The sequence below is a fragment of the Lepus europaeus genome, chromosome 5 (assembly GCF_033115175.1).
Source record: "Lepus europaeus isolate LE1 chromosome 5, mLepTim1.pri, whole genome shotgun sequence".
NCBI lineage: Eukaryota > Metazoa > Chordata > Mammalia > Lagomorpha > Leporidae > Lepus > Lepus europaeus.
This window is the reverse complement of record NC_084831.1, coordinates 108,335,617-108,352,999: the sequence shown is the minus strand read 5'-3', so window position 1 is coordinate 108,352,999 and position 17,383 is coordinate 108,335,617. Positions and strand designations below refer to the sequence as shown.

Here is a 17,383-nt window from a genome sequence, read left to right as displayed (position 1 = left end):
TTTGAAGTCCAAGTCTGCTTGGGTGGAATGGGGAACTTTGTCAGAATGGGCCAAGCCATAATGACCGCATTACAGTTTCTAGTAGGAAACTACTAAGTTATGTAAGTTTTTACGAAGTCTATGAGGTCAGTGTGTATCCGTAAGTTGGAAAAACACTATCCTAGAATAATGGTCTTGCAGGATTTTGACCCAAGTACTTCTAGACTATCTAAAAAATTTTTTACTCCTTCATATTTGAAGACCTGCATTTAAAATTTCCATTATTAAATAGTTACAAAAGTCATACTTTTACAAAGTTTATTGTAAATATTTACATTATAAAGTAAAACCTTTATAGTATTCTTTTACCAGGAATGGGGAATGTCCTCCCTATGGGTTGTATAAAGCCAATGAAATCATTTGATCTGGCCCTGCCAAGGCAACTGCAGGAAGAGCTTGAATCTATAGCAGCTGAATTTTAAGTTGATCATGTTGTGTGGCCCATGAATGATTTTACAAATATCCAGATGACCCTTAACAGAAGAAAGGTTCTCCACCTGTATAATCTATCTAGAATCTCAAATAAAGCTCTTTTGAAAGTTGAAATTTTATAGCCTTTTCTCCTTGGACTAGAATTCTACTCCTCCTTCCTCTGTTCATTCAGATCTTAATATATTTATGCGTGATAGGCATAATTAACCTATTGTAATTTTCTGTGGGAAAAATGTTTATTTCAATGACAAAATTCTTTGTTAAATTTGCAACAACAGTAAGTCTGTTATCAAATTCTTCTGTGGGCTCAATTATTACATTGTTCCTAAATAATGAATATTAGAAAACATGAAATATTGTAGTTATACATTTCATTGGGATAGCTGGAGCTTCTTTGCCACCTTTTTTTTTTTTTTTTAAAGATTTATTTATGTTACTTGAGAGTTACACAGAGAGAGTACAGGCAGAGAGAGAGGTCTTCCATCTTTCCATCTGCTGCTTTACTCTCTAGTTGGCCACAAGGGCTGGAGCTACGCCAATCTGAACCAGGAGCCAGAAGCTTCTTCCTGGTCTCCCATGTGGGTGCAGGGGCCCAAGGACCTGTACCATCTTCTACTACTTTCCCAGGCCATCGCAAAGAGCTGGATTGGAAGTGGAGCAGCCGGGACTCAAACCGGCACCCACATGGGATGCCAGCACTGCAGGCGGCATCTTCACTTGCTATGCCACATCGCCAGTCCCAGCCACCTTCTTTTCACTCATGCATATTTGTATGTTGTTTCCTGTTTATTGTTAGAGTAGGAGTTCAGCATTTATTTTATTAATAGTTTTTTTGTTTGTTTGTTTTCATGGGGTGCTCAGGAAATTTGTTTACAAAAATATGTATTTGGCCGGCGCCGCGGCTCAGTAGGCTAATCCTCCACCTTGCAGCGCTGGCACACCGGGTTCTAGTCCCGGTCGGGGCGCCGGATTCTGTCCCGGTTGTCCCTCTTCCAGGCCAGCTCTCTGCTGTGGCCAGGGAGTGCAGTGGAGGATGGCCCAAGTTCTTGGGCCCTGCACCCCATGGGAGACCAGGATAGGCACCTGGCTCCTGCCATCGGATCAGCATGGTGCGCTGGCCGCAGCGCGCCTACCACGGCGGCCATTGGAGGGTGAACCAACGGCAAAAGGAAGACCTTTCTCTCTGTCTCCCTCTACTGTCCACTCTGCCTGTCCAAAAAAAAAAAATACGTATTTGAGGATTAAAATTATTTTATATTCCTCAATTCTTTGAATGTTTTCTAAATTGCAAACAAAAAATCATGTTTATCTAATCAAAACTGTTTAAAAATTCTTTGTCAGTGACAGGTTCTGTGAGCCTTCATTTTTGTTGATCATCACATTAGCACAATCCATTTGGAAATTTCTTTCCCAGGGTTTAGAGGCAGTCACTTTTCAAAATTCAGGGATATTATTTTCAGTTGAACCTTTGGTTTTAGTTTCTTTCATGCTGGAACAATATCTCAGACTAAGATTAGGAATGAGTCCCGGGCATGCTGTTCTTTTGTCAAGTGGGGGAAGGGTAGAGGAAAGAGAAATGGAAAAGAAGATCCTGCAGAACATGTACATTCTCAGGAAAATTGTTTCCCTCCCTTCCTCCCCTTCCCCTCTCTTCTCCTTTTCTTTTTTCTCTTTCCTTTCTCCTTTTTTCTTTAATATATGGGGATTCAAGTTTTAGGCATTGATTTCATTAAACTGTTCATATACCACGTACACCTCAGTTCAATTATTATGAGGGGCCAGGCATACCATTCAAGGAGTGCAGAAACTACAGAATCAGACTCACCATCTCAGAACGTTGTCTTTAGACTTCAGGAGTGCTCCTAAAGAAATAACTGAATGTGATTTTAGTTTTTCAATATTTCAAATGATTTATTTACATTTGTGTAATAATTTATTTCCCATAGATTTCTACCTGTTACCTTAAATGTTCCTCCTAATAGTCCTCACAGTGATGCAGGAATGAAGTCTCATTATCCCCATTTCTGAATTACCAAGAGTAGGCACACAGAATCAGCGTTAGGGACTGGTGTCATATTTCCTTTCTGTAAGCTATAATTGTTCTTTCTATCGTAGCAAGTATATGATACAATTATTTTTGTTAGGAAATACCCCCTACAGGTCAAAGAGGAATATAAACATAACTGGATTTCTTGACTTGCTCTTTAAAAACTTGGAGGCTTCCAGATCTCCTTGTTCTGAAATAATACCATAGCACCAGACTGATAGGTTGAAAACTATTGGTAAGTCTGTTTTTCCCTAGATACTACACAATAGAAAAATGAAATGACTAATTTTGAGCTATTTTTCTGCATACATTTGAGAGGGCCCATTTCTTTGTTTCTTAACCACAGGTATCAAACCCTTAAGTATTCTTAAAACTGTTGTAAAGGTATTGTTCATGTTTAGATATCTTGGCCAATGAGCTAATTGATAATGTCTACTTTCTTAACAGCACTCAAATCCAGGACATGCTGGACCCTTTCCTGTTGTATCGGTACACAACACCACAATCAACCCTACAAGCCCTACTACAGCAACTATGGCAAATGCAAACCGAGGTCCTACCAGCCCGTCTGTTACAGCAATAGAGCTTATCCCCTCAGTTACCAATCCAGAAAACCTTCCATCACTGCCAGATATTCCACCCATACAGGTTTGTATTCAAATTAAATGAGGCATTTAAAACCTCATGTTAATTAGGGAAGTAATTGTATATTTCAAGGTTTTTTTTTTTTTTTTTTTTTTAATTCAGGATCAGCATTTCTTTGAAATTTCTAAAAAGTAAAGTAGAAATGTTTGTGTGTTGAAGAGTTAGTATGCTAAAAGTAGCATTCGTTAATATTTTTAAATTATAGGCTGTATGAATAGCAAATTATGAGACTGTATAAACACAGATATGATGGGTTAATGTCAGCCTTGCTAACAGGCTAGTTCTTTCCTTTATACCACCTGCCAACTGGCAAACCTTGTGTGAGATGGAATGGGTTTAGGGTCAGTGAGGAGACCGAGGGCCAAAATGTGGTCACGTGTTTGTCATTCTTCTCTTAGGTCCAAAATGAATGGTCCACCTTTTATGCAAGCGGGTTGGACTGAACAAGGATAGGGCTGGAGACTGTAGATAGATATCAGGCCCTTTGGGGATATGTACTGAAAGGGGAAGTAATGGTAAGGAGGGGACTTGGAGGCATCTTGCTTTTTTATCATCGGGACATTTTCCTGAAGAAACACGTCTTCAGTGACTTCTGAAATCTTGCAGATTCATTTGAATTAAACATTTTATTTTTAAATGTGAATATAACCTGGAAGGATTATACTAAATCAGCTTATGCATTGTCTGAGTTATGTGGGAGTTATGGGTTGCCATGGGAGCAAAGAGCAGTGAAACTGCTGACAATAGAACCATTGACTCTTTCTGTGGCTGCAGAGATGTTTAATCTGTTCTTTTGCTTAATGAGTTTATATAAGAGTTTAAAGGATATTCTGTAACTACAAAATTATTTGTAAATTACTGTGAATTAATTTATTTATTCATTTATTTGAAAGAGAGAGAGAGATCCTTATCCACTGGTTCACTCCCCAAATGGCTGCAATGGCCCCTGGCTGCCCAAGAGCCACAAGCTTCATCTGGATCTCCACATGGGTGCCAGGGGCCCAGCCACTTGGGCCATCTTCTACTTCTTTTCCCAAGCCATTAGCAGGGAGCTGGATTGGAAAGGGAGTGGCCAGGACATGAACCACATCCATATGAAATGCCGGCATCACAGGTGGTAGCTTTACTCACTATGCCACTACACTGGCCCCATAAATTCTCTTAATTTGATTGCTTCCATGACATTAGGAGAGTTTTTTTGTTGTTTTTTTTTGTTTTTTGGGGTTTTGTTTTGTTTTGTTTTGAGAAGAGAATGATAGTTTTTATTGGTGGTGAGATGACTGACTAAATAGAATAGAAAATTTTGAAATGGAAGTAATAAAGTAACATCTAAATTAAAGTTGATAATAACAATATACTCTCACAGTTTATCACTTTAATGCTTGAAATCACCTGCTGTGATTATGTCCTTATTTAATTGATGTAAGTGAATTTAGTGACTTTTCCAGAGTCATAGGGTTAGTGCAAAGGTTAGAATTATAAGCCCAGACTCCTGATTTATAAGTCTCATTCCCTCTCTGCTCTCTATAACAATACCAAGGAGATAATATGTCTTGGAAGGGATGGTATTGATAGCCCTGGGCAAGCAAAGATCTGCACAGTGTTAAGGAGAACTTTGCTGCTATTGTCTATGGATATTGAAGATAAGAAGAAAAACAAGGTTCTAGTTCTACTTAAAATAAATTGCATAGTTTATTAGAAGATGAAACCACAAGGTAAATCTAGTGGATTGCAAAATATTCTTTGAAACCTGGAGGCCGAGTTGGAGTTCTAGCAAGGGAAGTATCAGCAGTAAATTTATTTCCAGGGGCTGGTGCTGTGGTGTAGCAGGTAAAGCCACTGCCTGCAGCGCCAGCATCCCATATGGGTGCCAGTTCGAGTCTGGGCTGTTCCACTTCCCATCCAGCTCTCTATCATGGCCTAGGAAAGCAGTGGAAGATGGTCTAAGTCCTTGGGCCCCTGCATCTGTATGAGAGACCCAGAAGAAGCTCCTGGCTCCTGGCTTTGGATTGGCCCAGCTTTGTCTGTTTCCATCATTTGGGGAGTGAACCGAGGATGGAAGACCTGTTTCTTCTTTTTTTGGACAGGCAGAGTGGATAATGAGAGAGAGACAGACAGAGAGAAAGGTCTTCCTTTGCCGTTGGTTCACCCTCCAATGGCCGCCGCGGCCGGCACGCTGCAGCCGGCACACCACACTGATCCGAAGGCAGGAGCCAGGTTCTTCTCCTGGTCTCCCATGTGGGTGCAGGGCCCAAGCACTTGGGCCATCCTTTACTGCACTCCCTGGCCACAGCAGAGAGCTGGCCTGGAAGAGGGACAACCGGGACAGAATCCGGCACCCCGACCAGGACTAGAACCCGGTGTGCCGGCGCCACTAGGCGGAGGATTAGCCTGTTGAGCCACGGCGCCGGCCGACCTGTTTCTCTACCTCTGCTTCTGCCTCTCTAACTCTGTCCTTCAAATAAATAAGTAAATAAATAAATCTTTTTTTTAAAAAAAAGTAAATTGATTTCCTTAAACAAAACTTAAAAATCTGTGAGGTATGAAGGAACTGGGCACTTTTGAAGAACATAAAAATGGCCAGTTAGGAAAGGGGACAAGAGGAAGTGGGAGTGATATGAAATAATTCTGCAGAGGAAAATGGAAACCAGATCATGTAGGACCCTCTTTAAATTGCATAAAGGATTTTAGATTTTATCTTAACCTCAGTGATAAGCCATTTTGAAGGGTTTGGTGGGGTACAGTGTGATGGGTTTCTTGGTACATACCTATTTTTGTAAATGTTGACTTATTTATTTTCACCTAAAATAGCAGGCATTGATTTTATACTACATATACACACCTACTATTTATTATAAATACTGTTATGTGCATTTTATGCTTTTGCTTTTAGTCTTTTAAAAAGTCAGTTTATATTGGTTTCTTGTTTTTAAATCTGTATGGCTTTCTATTTTGTTGCGTGCATTATATTTCTTCCTGCCTTTTCTTGGTAAACCTTTGGTTTATTCACCATTTTAGCATTAAAAACAAAAATTCTTTTGTGAAAAATGCTGTTATCGTTAGTTATTAGTGAAATGTGACCTAAAATCACAGTGAGATTTGCCATAACACACCTTTTAGAATGGCTAAAAATAGAGACTGAACATTAACTATACCAAGAATTAATGAGAAAGTGGGAGGAACTAGAACCCTCCCACAGTTGATAGGGATGAAAAAGTAAAACATTAACCATCTTTCTACCATAATGAGTTAGTCATTCCACATCTGTGTATTTGTCAAATAAAAGAGGAAATATATGTCCATACATATTTGTACATGGATGTTCATAGCATCTTTATTTGTAATATGTCAAATACAGCCTAAATATCCACCTATGGGTAAGTGGACAGATTATGCAAGGGATCTTCAGAAAGTTGAAGTGCTACCCTTTAATTCTATTTTTCCATGAATTTTTGAACTTCTTTTGTATATCCATACAATGTGTAGTAATTAACTCAGTAAAAAAGAGTAAACATGATACAGTAGCATGCATAAACCTCAGAATAATTATGCCAAGTGGAAAAAAAATGGATGGAAAAAAGTACACAGTACATGTAATTCCATTTATATAAAATTGTAGGAAAAAATTAAAATGATGGAAAGCAGGCAAGTGTTATTTGAGGACTAGTTTTGGGAGGTTGACATGAGAAACCTTGGGGGTGATAGATATGATGTGTTCACATTTTTAAAAAATAAATAATATGTATTTTTTTCATTTATTTATCTGAAAGGCAGGCAGACAGAGAAAGATATCTTCTATGTGTTAGTTAGCTCCCTACATGCTCTCAGTAGCCAGGGCTGGGCCAGACAGAAGCCAGGAACCTGAAAATCTGAGTCTCCCATGTGCTCATGTGGGTTACAGGCTCAAGTTCATGAGCTGTCACCTGCTGCCTCTCAGGGTGCCCGGGGGCCAGAAGCTGGAATTGAAAGCTGAGTGGGGGATTCCCAGGTAGTCTGATAGAGGATGCAGGTATTCTGAGTGACACCTTAACTGCTGTGCCAAACACATGTTCCTATTTTCTTGATTTTGGTTCTCAAGTTCTATGCTGTGTAAGAACATATAAAATGGTGCACTTCTGTACATGTGGTTTACTGTGTGTTATTTGTTGCTTATCTTAAAAGCTGCGTTAAAGCATCAGGAGCATAAAATTTTATATGTGTTAATAAAAGAATACTACAGAAAGTTCATAGAAAAGTGGAATTAACAGAAATGTATGTTTTCATGAAGATTTTGAAGTGCCCTCATGTTTTTCTAAGTTGATTGATGTATAATTACTGATTCAAAAGTGATTACACTTTTTTAAAAAAAGATTTATTTATTTATTTGAAAGGCAAAGTTACAGAGTAACTTTGGGAGAGAGACAGAGAGATCTTCCATCCACTGGTTCACTCACCAAAATGGCCTAAACGTCCAGAGCTAGGCCAGTCCGAAGCTGGAAGCCAGGAGCTTCTGCCGAGTCTCCCACGTGGGTTCAGGGGCCCAAGTATCTTCAGCTGCTTTCCTAGGTACATTAGCAGGGAGCTTGATGAGAAGCAGAGTAGGCAGGACTCGAACTAGTGCCCATATGAGATGCCAGCATGGCAATGGTGGCTTAACCTGCTATACCAAAGTGCCAGCCCCACGAATGCATTTTTTAAGTTTCGGATGGATATAGACAAATTGCACTACAAAAATAATGTGGCCGCTTATATATTTGAAAATGCCCATTTCTTTTTTTTTTTTTTTTTGGACAGAGTGGACAGTGAGAGAGAGACAGAGAGAAAGGTCTTCCTTTTGCCGTTGGTTCACCCTCCAATGGCCGCCGCGGTAGGCGCGCTGCGGTCGGCGCACCGCGCTGATCCGAAGCCAGGAGCCAGGTGCTTCTCCTGGTCTCCCATGGGGTGCAGAGCCCAAGCACTTGGGCCATCCTCCACTGCACTCCCTGGCCACAGCAGAGAGCTGGCCTGGAAGAGGGGCAACTGGGACAGGATTGGTGCCCCGACCGGGACTAGAACCCGGTGTGCCGGCGCCGCAAGGCAGAGGATTAGCCTAGTGAGCCGCGGTGCCGGCCTTGAAAATGCCCATTTCTGTACTGTCTTCCTAGTATTAGGTAAATAGTCATTCTTTTCTTTCCTTTTTTCCAATCTAATAGGTAAAAATGAGATGGTGATTTCATTTTCATGTCTTTAATACGGTTGGTTGTCTTAAGTACATTGGTTATTCATTGAGACAGGCAAACAGAGATCTTCTATCTGTTAGTTCACTCCCCAAACACCCACAACACCAGGGCTGAGCCTGGCCAAAGCCAGGAGCCCAGAACCCAGTGTGGGTCTTCCACATGGGTGACAGGGATCCAAATATTTGAACCATAACCTTTTGCCTTCTCTGGTGCACACCAGCAAGAAGCTAGAATGGAAGCAGAGCTGAGACTTGAACATAGGCACTTTGATATCGGCTCAAAGCGTCTCATCGGCTGGAGGATGTTAACCGCTGGGCCAGTCTCCTGGTCTCTGCTCATTTTTCTGTTGCATCTGTTTTACTATATATTTTGGCGCACTCAAAAATCTATGACTTAATGAATTTATAAGTGAAAGTTAATTTTTTCTGGGTAGATTTTTAACTTTACATGTGGTGATTCTTTGTGCCTAGTGAAGCCTCTAGGTAAATACTTCAGTTAGCATTTCCTGTTGGAAACTATGATGGCCTCAAGGAAGCCCTTTTATTACATACGTCCTGTTTGCCTCTGAGTTTTCCAATCTTCTACCCTTAGGGTTGTCTATCTTGACAAATTAAAAATTGCAAATAACTAAAAAGTAAATTTAAAAAAATTGCAAGTTGAGAGTAAAATTAGTGGGAGTCAAGGTGGGTGACGTGTCTTTTTTTGAATCATTCCCCCCTCCTTTAGGTGAAATCAGTCCCACTTCTATCTGTGGTTTCCTTAGGGGCATCCCTCTTTACAACTCCTCACAGTTGACTAGAGTTGCAGTGAGGAGTTCTCCTGTAGTTATAGCTTATAAGTGAGCTCTTGGCCAGCAGCTCTGACCCAGAAGTAGGCAAGCATAATTATTGCTCTCCTTTATTTTTCCTTCAGCTAACCCACAGCCCACTCACCTTCAGCCTTCATCTTTTCAATATGGGATTTTTTTTTTTTTTTAAGATTGATTTATTTGAAAGGCAGACTGAAGAGGACAGAGAGGGAGAAAGAGAGAGATCTTCCTTCCCCTGGGTCACTCACCAAATGGCCACAACGGCCAGGACTGGGCCAGGCTGAAGCCAGGAGCCTGAAACTCTATGGGGGGGTCTCTCCTGTGAGTGCAAGGACCCAAGTACTAGATGCCTTAACAGGAACTGGATCAGAAGCAGAGTAGATGGGACTCAGAACTGGCACATCATCGATACAGGATGCCAGTGTCATATCACCCCAACCCGCTGTGCCACGATGACATCCCGCTTTTTTATTTTAATTTTTTTAAAGATTTATTCATTTATTTATTTTAAAGATTTATTTTATTTATTTAAAAGGAAGAATTAACAGAGAGAGAGAGAGAAAGTTTGCCATCTGATGGTTCACTCCCCAAATGGCTGCAACTGTAGGAGTTGCACCAATCTGAAGCCAGGAACCAGGAGCTTCCTCTAGGTCTCCCATGCGGGTGCAGAGGCCAAAGGACTTGGGCCATCTTCTACTGCTTTCCCAGGCCATAGTAGAAAGCTGGATCGGAAGTGGAGCAGCCAGGTCTCAAACTGGTGCCCATATGGGATGCTGGCACTGCAGGTGGTGGCTTTACCTGCTATGCCACAGCACCAGCCCCTAAAGATTCATTTGTATTTATTTGAAAGGCAAGAGTGACAGAGAGAGGGAGAGATAGAGAAATATCCTTTTTATTTTTTAGCTGTGAAAATCAGTTAGAGGAAAATAGAAGTGTCTGTGTTCTGTTTCCTGTCTTGATTGAGAAGTAGATTTGCATAAAAAGTAATATGACCTCCAGTAGGGGAGAAGATTGAAGAGAGGCAAGTGTAGGTACAAGTAGACCACTAAGCAAGAAGATTAATAATTTAAGAGAACAATTTGACAAATGGAGTAGTGTAAAATTTAAGGTAGTTTTTATTTAGTATATTTTTACTTTTGCTTTAACATAGATATTCTCCTATTCATTACAGTCTGAAATATAGACTGGCATTCAGTTTGGTGATCTGCACAAAATTATAGTGCCAGATTCTCTGACTTGATTCAACTGCCTCTAAGAATGAAAAGGTTTCACATTTCCTTTTTTTGTTTCTTTGTTTTGTTTTTTTTTTTAGCATGTAATAAGGGACTATATATATATGGGACCTTATATAAAAACTTTCCGTGGCTTTAAGAACACCCTATAGGCTGGCGCCGTGGCTCACTAGGCTAATCCTCCGCCTGCAGCGCTAGCACTCCGGGTTCTAGTCCTGGTTGGGGCACCGGATTCTGTCCCAGTTGCTCCTCTTCCAGCCAGCTCTCTGCTGTGGCCCTGGAAGGCAGTAGAGGATGGCCCAGGTACTTGGGCCCTGCACCCGCATGGGAGACCAGGAGGAAGCACCTGGATCCTGACTTCAGATAGGCGCAGCGCCGGCTGTAGTGGCCATTTAGGGGATGAATCAACGGAAGGAAGACCTTTCTGTCTGTCTCTCTCTCACTGTCTAACTCTGCCTGTCAAAAAAAAAAAAAAAAGAAGAAGAAGAAGGGCACATAATTGTGATACAGTGGGTTAAGCCACTACTGTAGATTCCCCCCTCCCATCAGAGTGCTGGTTATAGTATTGGCTGCTTTGCTTCTGTCTAGCTTTCTGCTAATACATCCTAGGAGCAGATGAGAGCTCAAGTAATTGGGCCTTACCACCCATGTGAGAGACCCAGGTGGAGTTTTGGCTCCTGGCTTTGGCCTGGACAGTGCTGACTGTTGGGGCACTAGGGGAGATTTTCAGCAGATGGAAGATATCTTCCCCCATCTCTTGCCTTTTTAAGTAAATGAAAATGATTAATAAACAGATGTTTAAAAGAGAATTTCTTAGAGCTTTAAAGTTGGGTTCTGACATGATTCCATTTCTGTTTACGTAAATGATTCTGGCAGGACTATGGGTATTGAAAATGAGGGAGGAAGGAGGGAGTTGAGGGACAAGAATGCTAAAAATAGGGTTCAGTAGCAGTTTTGAGAAAAGGCAAAAGTGTCACAGTGTGCCAGAGCTGTTTTCATAATAGAACTTATAGGAGTTAGTGGATTATTAGAATTTGCCTTGTCCGGTTGATACCGTTTTACTCACATGAACTTTATATTGTGTGGGTCTTCAGGAAGTCTAAAGAAGCAGCAGTTAAACTGAGTTTGATATTGAATGATTTGCTAGTTTATTAATGAATCGCTAAGTGTGACACTAATGAAATTCACTGCTTCAATAAAAGCAAATTTATTTTCTTTCTTTTCAGCTGGAAGATGCTGGCTCAAGTAGTTTAGATAATCTACTAAGTAGATACATCTCAGGCAGTCACCTACCCCCACAGCCGACAAGCACCATGAATCCCTCCCCAGGACCTTCGGCTCTTTCTCCAGGATCATCAGGTAAAGCAAATGAGTAATGCCTCATTTCTTTCATATCTACAAAAAGAAATGTGTCTCAATATCTGTATTAGTTGGAGTTCTCCAGAAAAACACATCAAAGTCTACTGAGTTAAATGTTAATTACATCTAAAAAATATCTTCACAGCAACATCTAGAATGATGCTTGGTTAAACAGTACATATCCTAGCCAGGTAGTCACATTAAAATTAACCATCAAAATAACGTATTTTTTCCTGACTGTTTTAATTACTTTTGTTCAAATACTGTTGTCAGTCTATCTTAAGTAATATGAATACGTATGTATTCTCTATACTGTTCAGAACTCTAAAGTACCTATGTCCATTCACATTCTTTTCCATGTTTTTAGATGCATTTACTTTCCATGTTTTATACTTAAGGGTGCAAATAGTTTCAGAGTTCTTGAGTTTTAACCAAACTTTAATACTTTGTAAGATAATGAAAAATTGGAACATTCCAAAAACAAGAATTGAGTAAAGATAAGTGAATTTTCAGATTGTAATTTTAACATGAAAGCTTACTACCATAATTTCCATGAGGTGTAGCTGTCTTCAAAATCCCAGTGTTACTGACTCCAAGCAGGTGACTGAATTGAGACTCATAGTAACCCGTGATCGAAGCGGCTCCTAAAAGATCTACAATCCAGAAGTGGTTATGTGACACTTGTTTCAATGTAAATAAATGTTATTTCTTTCTTACTGAATCAGACCACCTAATGTTTCTAGAGGAAGAATAGTGCATCATTAATTTTTTGAGTTACTTTAAAAAAAGATTTATTGTATTTATTTGAAAGAGTGACAGGGAAAATGATTTCCCTGTCTGCTGGCTCATTTCCCAGATGATCACAGGAAAGCTGAAGCTAGGAGCCTGGAACTTCATTTGGGTCTCCCACGTAGGTGGCAGGGGCACGGTTACTTGTGCTATCTTATCTTCTGCTTTCCCAGGCACATTAGCGGGGAGTTGGATCTGAAGAGGAGCAGCCAGGACTAAACCAGTGCTCTGATATCGGCTGCTGACATCACAGGTGGCAGCTTAACCTGCTGCGCCATGCCAGACCCAAGTCACATAATTTTTGAGACTTAAGAATTATTCCAGACTGTCAAAAAAGAATAATATAGGAATCTAAGTAGAATATTTTATCAAATGATTTGGGGATTGATGGCAGATAGCTTTCACTTGATTTGGATTGATTGAATAGTGTTGCACTATAGAGAATTCTAAATTTAAAATAATTAATTAACTTGAGATAGACCACTACCATTTGCTAACTCACTGCCCACTGGGGCTGGATCAGGTGGAAGCTGGGAGCCAGGAACTCAACCCAGCTCTCCTATATGTGTGTCAGGAACCCAGCTACTTTAGCTTACTGTTGTTCCCAGGATCCACATTAACAGGAAGCTGGACATAGGAGCTGGAGCCTTTTTTTTTTTTTTTTTTTTGAAACAGGCAGAGTTAGACAATGAGAGAGAGAGAGACAGAGAAAAAGGTCTTCCTTCCGTTGGTTCACCCCCCAAATGGCCGCTACGGCTGGCGTGCTGCACCTATCCGAAGCCAGGATCCAAGTGCTTCCTCCTGGTCTCCCATGTGGGTGCAGGCCCCAAGCACTTGGACCATCCTCCACTGCCTTCCAGGCCACAGCAGAGAGCTGGACTGGAAGAGGGGCAACTGGGACAGAACCGGCGCCCCCAACCGGGACAAGAACCCGGAGTGCTGGCGCTGCAGGCTGAGGATTAGCCTAGTGAGCTCCGGCGCTGGCCTGGAGCCTGGTTTTAAGCCCAGAGACTCTTACATGGTATGTGGGCATCTTTACTGATAGACTAAATGCCCATCCCAAAGGAGGATTCTGGGATCATCTGAGAGAAAGCTGGTTAATGGTTATACTTGGCATCCCTAACTTTGCAGCTGGCTCTGATCTCCAGGAATTTCTAAGTTAGGGTTATAACCTTGAGTTCCATAGCTACTAAGTAGAATTCTGAATCTTCCTATATGGCTTGATTTTTATTTTGACTTAATTTTTAGGTTTATCCAATTCTCACACACCTGTGAGACCTCCTAGTACCTCTAGTACTGGCAGTAGAGGCAGGTGAGTATTTATTATTAATACATTTTTTTTTCTTTTTTAAGAAAAACTTCAAATATATCTAATAAAATGAACACCCATATACTTATCATCCACCCCTAAGATATCTTACTTTGCATATGCTAATACTTGAAATTTAAAAAAAAAAAATCCTGAAACACTTCTCATGCCAAACATTTTAGATAAAGGATTCTTAACCTGCACGGGCCTTGTTTAGTAGATTCCTTAAGTGGTTTACTATAAGTGCCTCAGACCAGAAAATGTACTTTTAGAAAGTCTTTTGGAAGTTTGATCTGTATTTTCAAACAGTTTGAATCTAGGTCAATACCATATTTCTGTTAGCCACATTATGAGGTGTCCTTCTCTTCTAGAAGGTTAACTGTTGTCTTCACTTTCATATGGTTATTTTCTCTATGGTTGTTGTACCATATTTGTGACCTTTGTTGTTGTTGTTAATTAGCTGTGGCTCATCAGGAAGAAATGCTGAGAAGACAAGTCTTAGTTTCAAATCTGATCAGGTGAAGGTCAAGCAGGAACCTGGGACTGAAGATGAAATATGTAGCTTTTCAGGAACTGTAAAACAAGAAAAGACAGAGGATGGCAGGAGGAGTGCCTGCATGGTAAGCACCCTTGTGGTCTGGGAAGGATTTCCCAAAGTCACTTCACTGATTGTTCCGTCTCTGAGTCTCTTAGACTGAGAAGAGGTCCCAGAGTCTGTCAGCTTCACGCCTGGCATACTCCATATACCTCTTCTCCAACTCGACTTTGTTGGTAAGAGGCAGCTGTAATCAGAAAAGGTTTAATTGTATTATGTACTCATTTGGAATTATCTTTGAATTTCTTTCCAATTTAGTCAAGTTTTTTTTTGTTTGTTTTTTTACCATGGTTATAAATCGGGTTCTATCGTATTCTGAATTTATTTATCATTCTCTGTATTCACATTGACTCTCAGGCCACAAAAGAGCCTTAGCTCTTCACCTGGTCTTAGGAGCTCAGCATTAAAACAGCTTATTGATCAGTTTATTGTGATGAGAAGATTGTCTTTTTGCTTACAAATTATTAACCATTATAGAGTAAATGGAAGATTTCATAAAATTTATACTATAGGATAAAGACCCACACCTCTCTTTGTTTAGCAGTTTAGATTTTTGTTATTTCTTCCTCCTCAGACTGGTACATGGGAATTTCATCTCAATGTATTAGCATTTTAATACTTTGTAAGTGTGTATTTATTTATTTATTTGAAATGCACAGTTACAGAGGAAAAAGAGATCTTCCATCTGCTGGGTCACTTCTCAAATCTTCATGATGCACTGGGCTGAGCTAGGCCAAAGCTCCATCCAGATCTCCCACATAAGTATCATCTTCCACTGCTTTCCCAGGCACATTAGCAGGGGTCTGGATTGGAAGTGGAGCAGTTGGGAATCAAATCTGCTCTGATATGGGACTCCAGCATTACAGGCAGGGACTTAATGTACTATGTCACAATGTCGCCCCTATTTGTGTATGTTTTTAAGAGAACAAAAGTGCATGCAACAGAATTATCCTTGTGTTTGGAACAGTGTCACCTCTTGATACAGAACTTGATTTGGAAAATACCTCCATGAAAGTGGGTGCATAAAGTTGTGGAAGATTTCCTTTACATTGTCACAATATTCCTGTATCAGTAGAATGAAAGGTGGCCAGGGGATTGTTATAGAATGCTGCTGAAGTGCCATGAGCAAATTCTGGTGTGAAAATATTAGAGGGGCAGACCCCATAAAATTACATATTAGCATGCTTAAATAATTTTAAGGTTATTTTTATTCCTTTATGTCACTAAAATGATGGAGAAAATAATTTTATGTCACCATATATATGGATATTGACAGAATTTTCTAATACATATTGCGAAACAATAAGGATTAAATGGTTCTTCAAGAATTTGTCATTGTTTTGTTTTAGTTGAGCAGTCCTGAGAGTAGTTTGACACCACCTCTCTCAACCAACCTGCATCTAGAGAGTGAGTTGGATACATTAACAAGCCTGGAAAATCATGTGAAAACTGAACCTACAGATATGAATGAAAGCTGCAAACAGTCAGGGCTCAGCAGCCTGGTTAATGGAAAGTCCCCTATTAGAAGCCTCATGCACAGGTCGACAAGGATTGGAGGAGACGGCAATAGCAAAGATGATGACCCAAATGAAGACTGGTGTGCTGTCTGCCAAAATGGAGGGGATCTCCTATGCTGTGAAAAGTGTCCAAAGGTCTTTCATCTAACTTGTCATGTTCCAACCCTTCTTAGCTTCCCAAGGTACCAGTAAAATAATCGATTGTTTCTATATCACATTTTCTTTATTCATTCATCTGATTTTTGTTGTTTCTTTTCATAGGCTAGAAACAGCAGGAAATTGTTCCAGGTGCATGTCCTTTACAAGTGTGTAGTATCTCTATAAAATGGGGAACCTCTTAGTTCTTTGGTATTACCTTCCAAACAAACTGTGAACAGAACAGTAAAATGTCTAGAATCTTAAGGGTAACATTCACAATGAAGAGTACATGTCCTCTCCTGGCTTTGAGTTTACATTCAGCATAGGCAAATTAGATAAAAATCCAGAGAGCCAAGGAGATCAGAGTGTAGGAGAAAGTTAGTTTCTTTCCAGTTGAAGATGAGTTTTTATCTGTTGTCATCATCTTTGTATGGTCTACAATTGTGATTTTATTTATGAGTATGCAATTCAGTTTGAGGCAGCTCTAGGGAGTAATACCCAGAACTTTTTTAACATTTTTAAAACTTTCAAAAGGCATTCTAAAGAAAAAGAAAGAAAACAATCCTTTGTAAAAACACCTTCAATATCTTGTCGGTTTTTTGGGGGAGAGAATGAGAGGGGAATACTTTCCTTCTGTCCACTGGAAATAGTTGATTGATGGTGCCTGCCTTTTGAAGCACTCTGCAGAATTCTCAGGCTTTTCCTTTGATCAACTAGTAGGGGTGTCTTAGTCATTAACTTCGGATTGGACAGTTGCTGAATTCCTTATGTAAATAAGAACTTGGAGTAAAGATAAAAGAGATTGAGGGAGATTATGAACTTTGTCCTCAGACTGATCCCATGCCTGCCAAATACAGTTTCAAGCATCAAGTCATTGATGAACTGATGAACACCCAAGGCAAGCTAGTGATACCAGCTGATAAAGTGGAGCAAATTTGCTGGGCTAGGTTAGTATTCTTGTTGCGATTCTCTAGTGAGCTTTCGCAACGTGCTAATTTTCAGGGATCAGTTTCTACATCTAAAGTGATAAGATTTTGTTTAGAAGAGCTCCAGCTCTTCCCTTCCAGTTAACAAGTATATATAAATTTTAAAGAAGTTCTTTAGGCATATATAATACATTTAACATTGTTGTCACCCTGCAGTGTAATAGGACCCCAGAACTCCTTACTACTTACTTAGTGCCTATTTATCAAATTTTCCCCAGCCTTCTCCCCCTAATTTTATGTTTATGTTCACGCAATCTCTTATCTGATTGGTTTCAGAGACCATGGCATA

At 40.2% G+C, this 17,383-nt stretch overlaps 1 protein-coding gene across 2 annotated transcripts in view; it reads left to right on the top strand.

The window, feature by feature from the left end:
* The window catches only part of TRIM33 (tripartite motif containing 33), a 142,215-nt gene that overhangs the window by 112,040 nt on the left and 12,792 nt on the right, over positions 1-17,383 (top strand). For both annotated transcript variants that reach the window (XM_062192014.1, XM_062192013.1), the window contains exons 11-15: positions 2,966-3,166; positions 11,628-11,760; positions 13,798-13,861; positions 14,319-14,478; positions 15,803-16,152. In XM_062192014.1, coding sequence (XP_062047998.1) covers positions 2,966-3,166; positions 11,628-11,760; positions 13,798-13,861; positions 14,319-14,478; positions 15,803-16,152 — 908 coding nt within the window. The remainder of the gene's footprint in view (positions 1-2,965; positions 3,167-11,627; positions 11,761-13,797; positions 13,862-14,318; positions 14,479-15,802; positions 16,153-17,383) is intronic.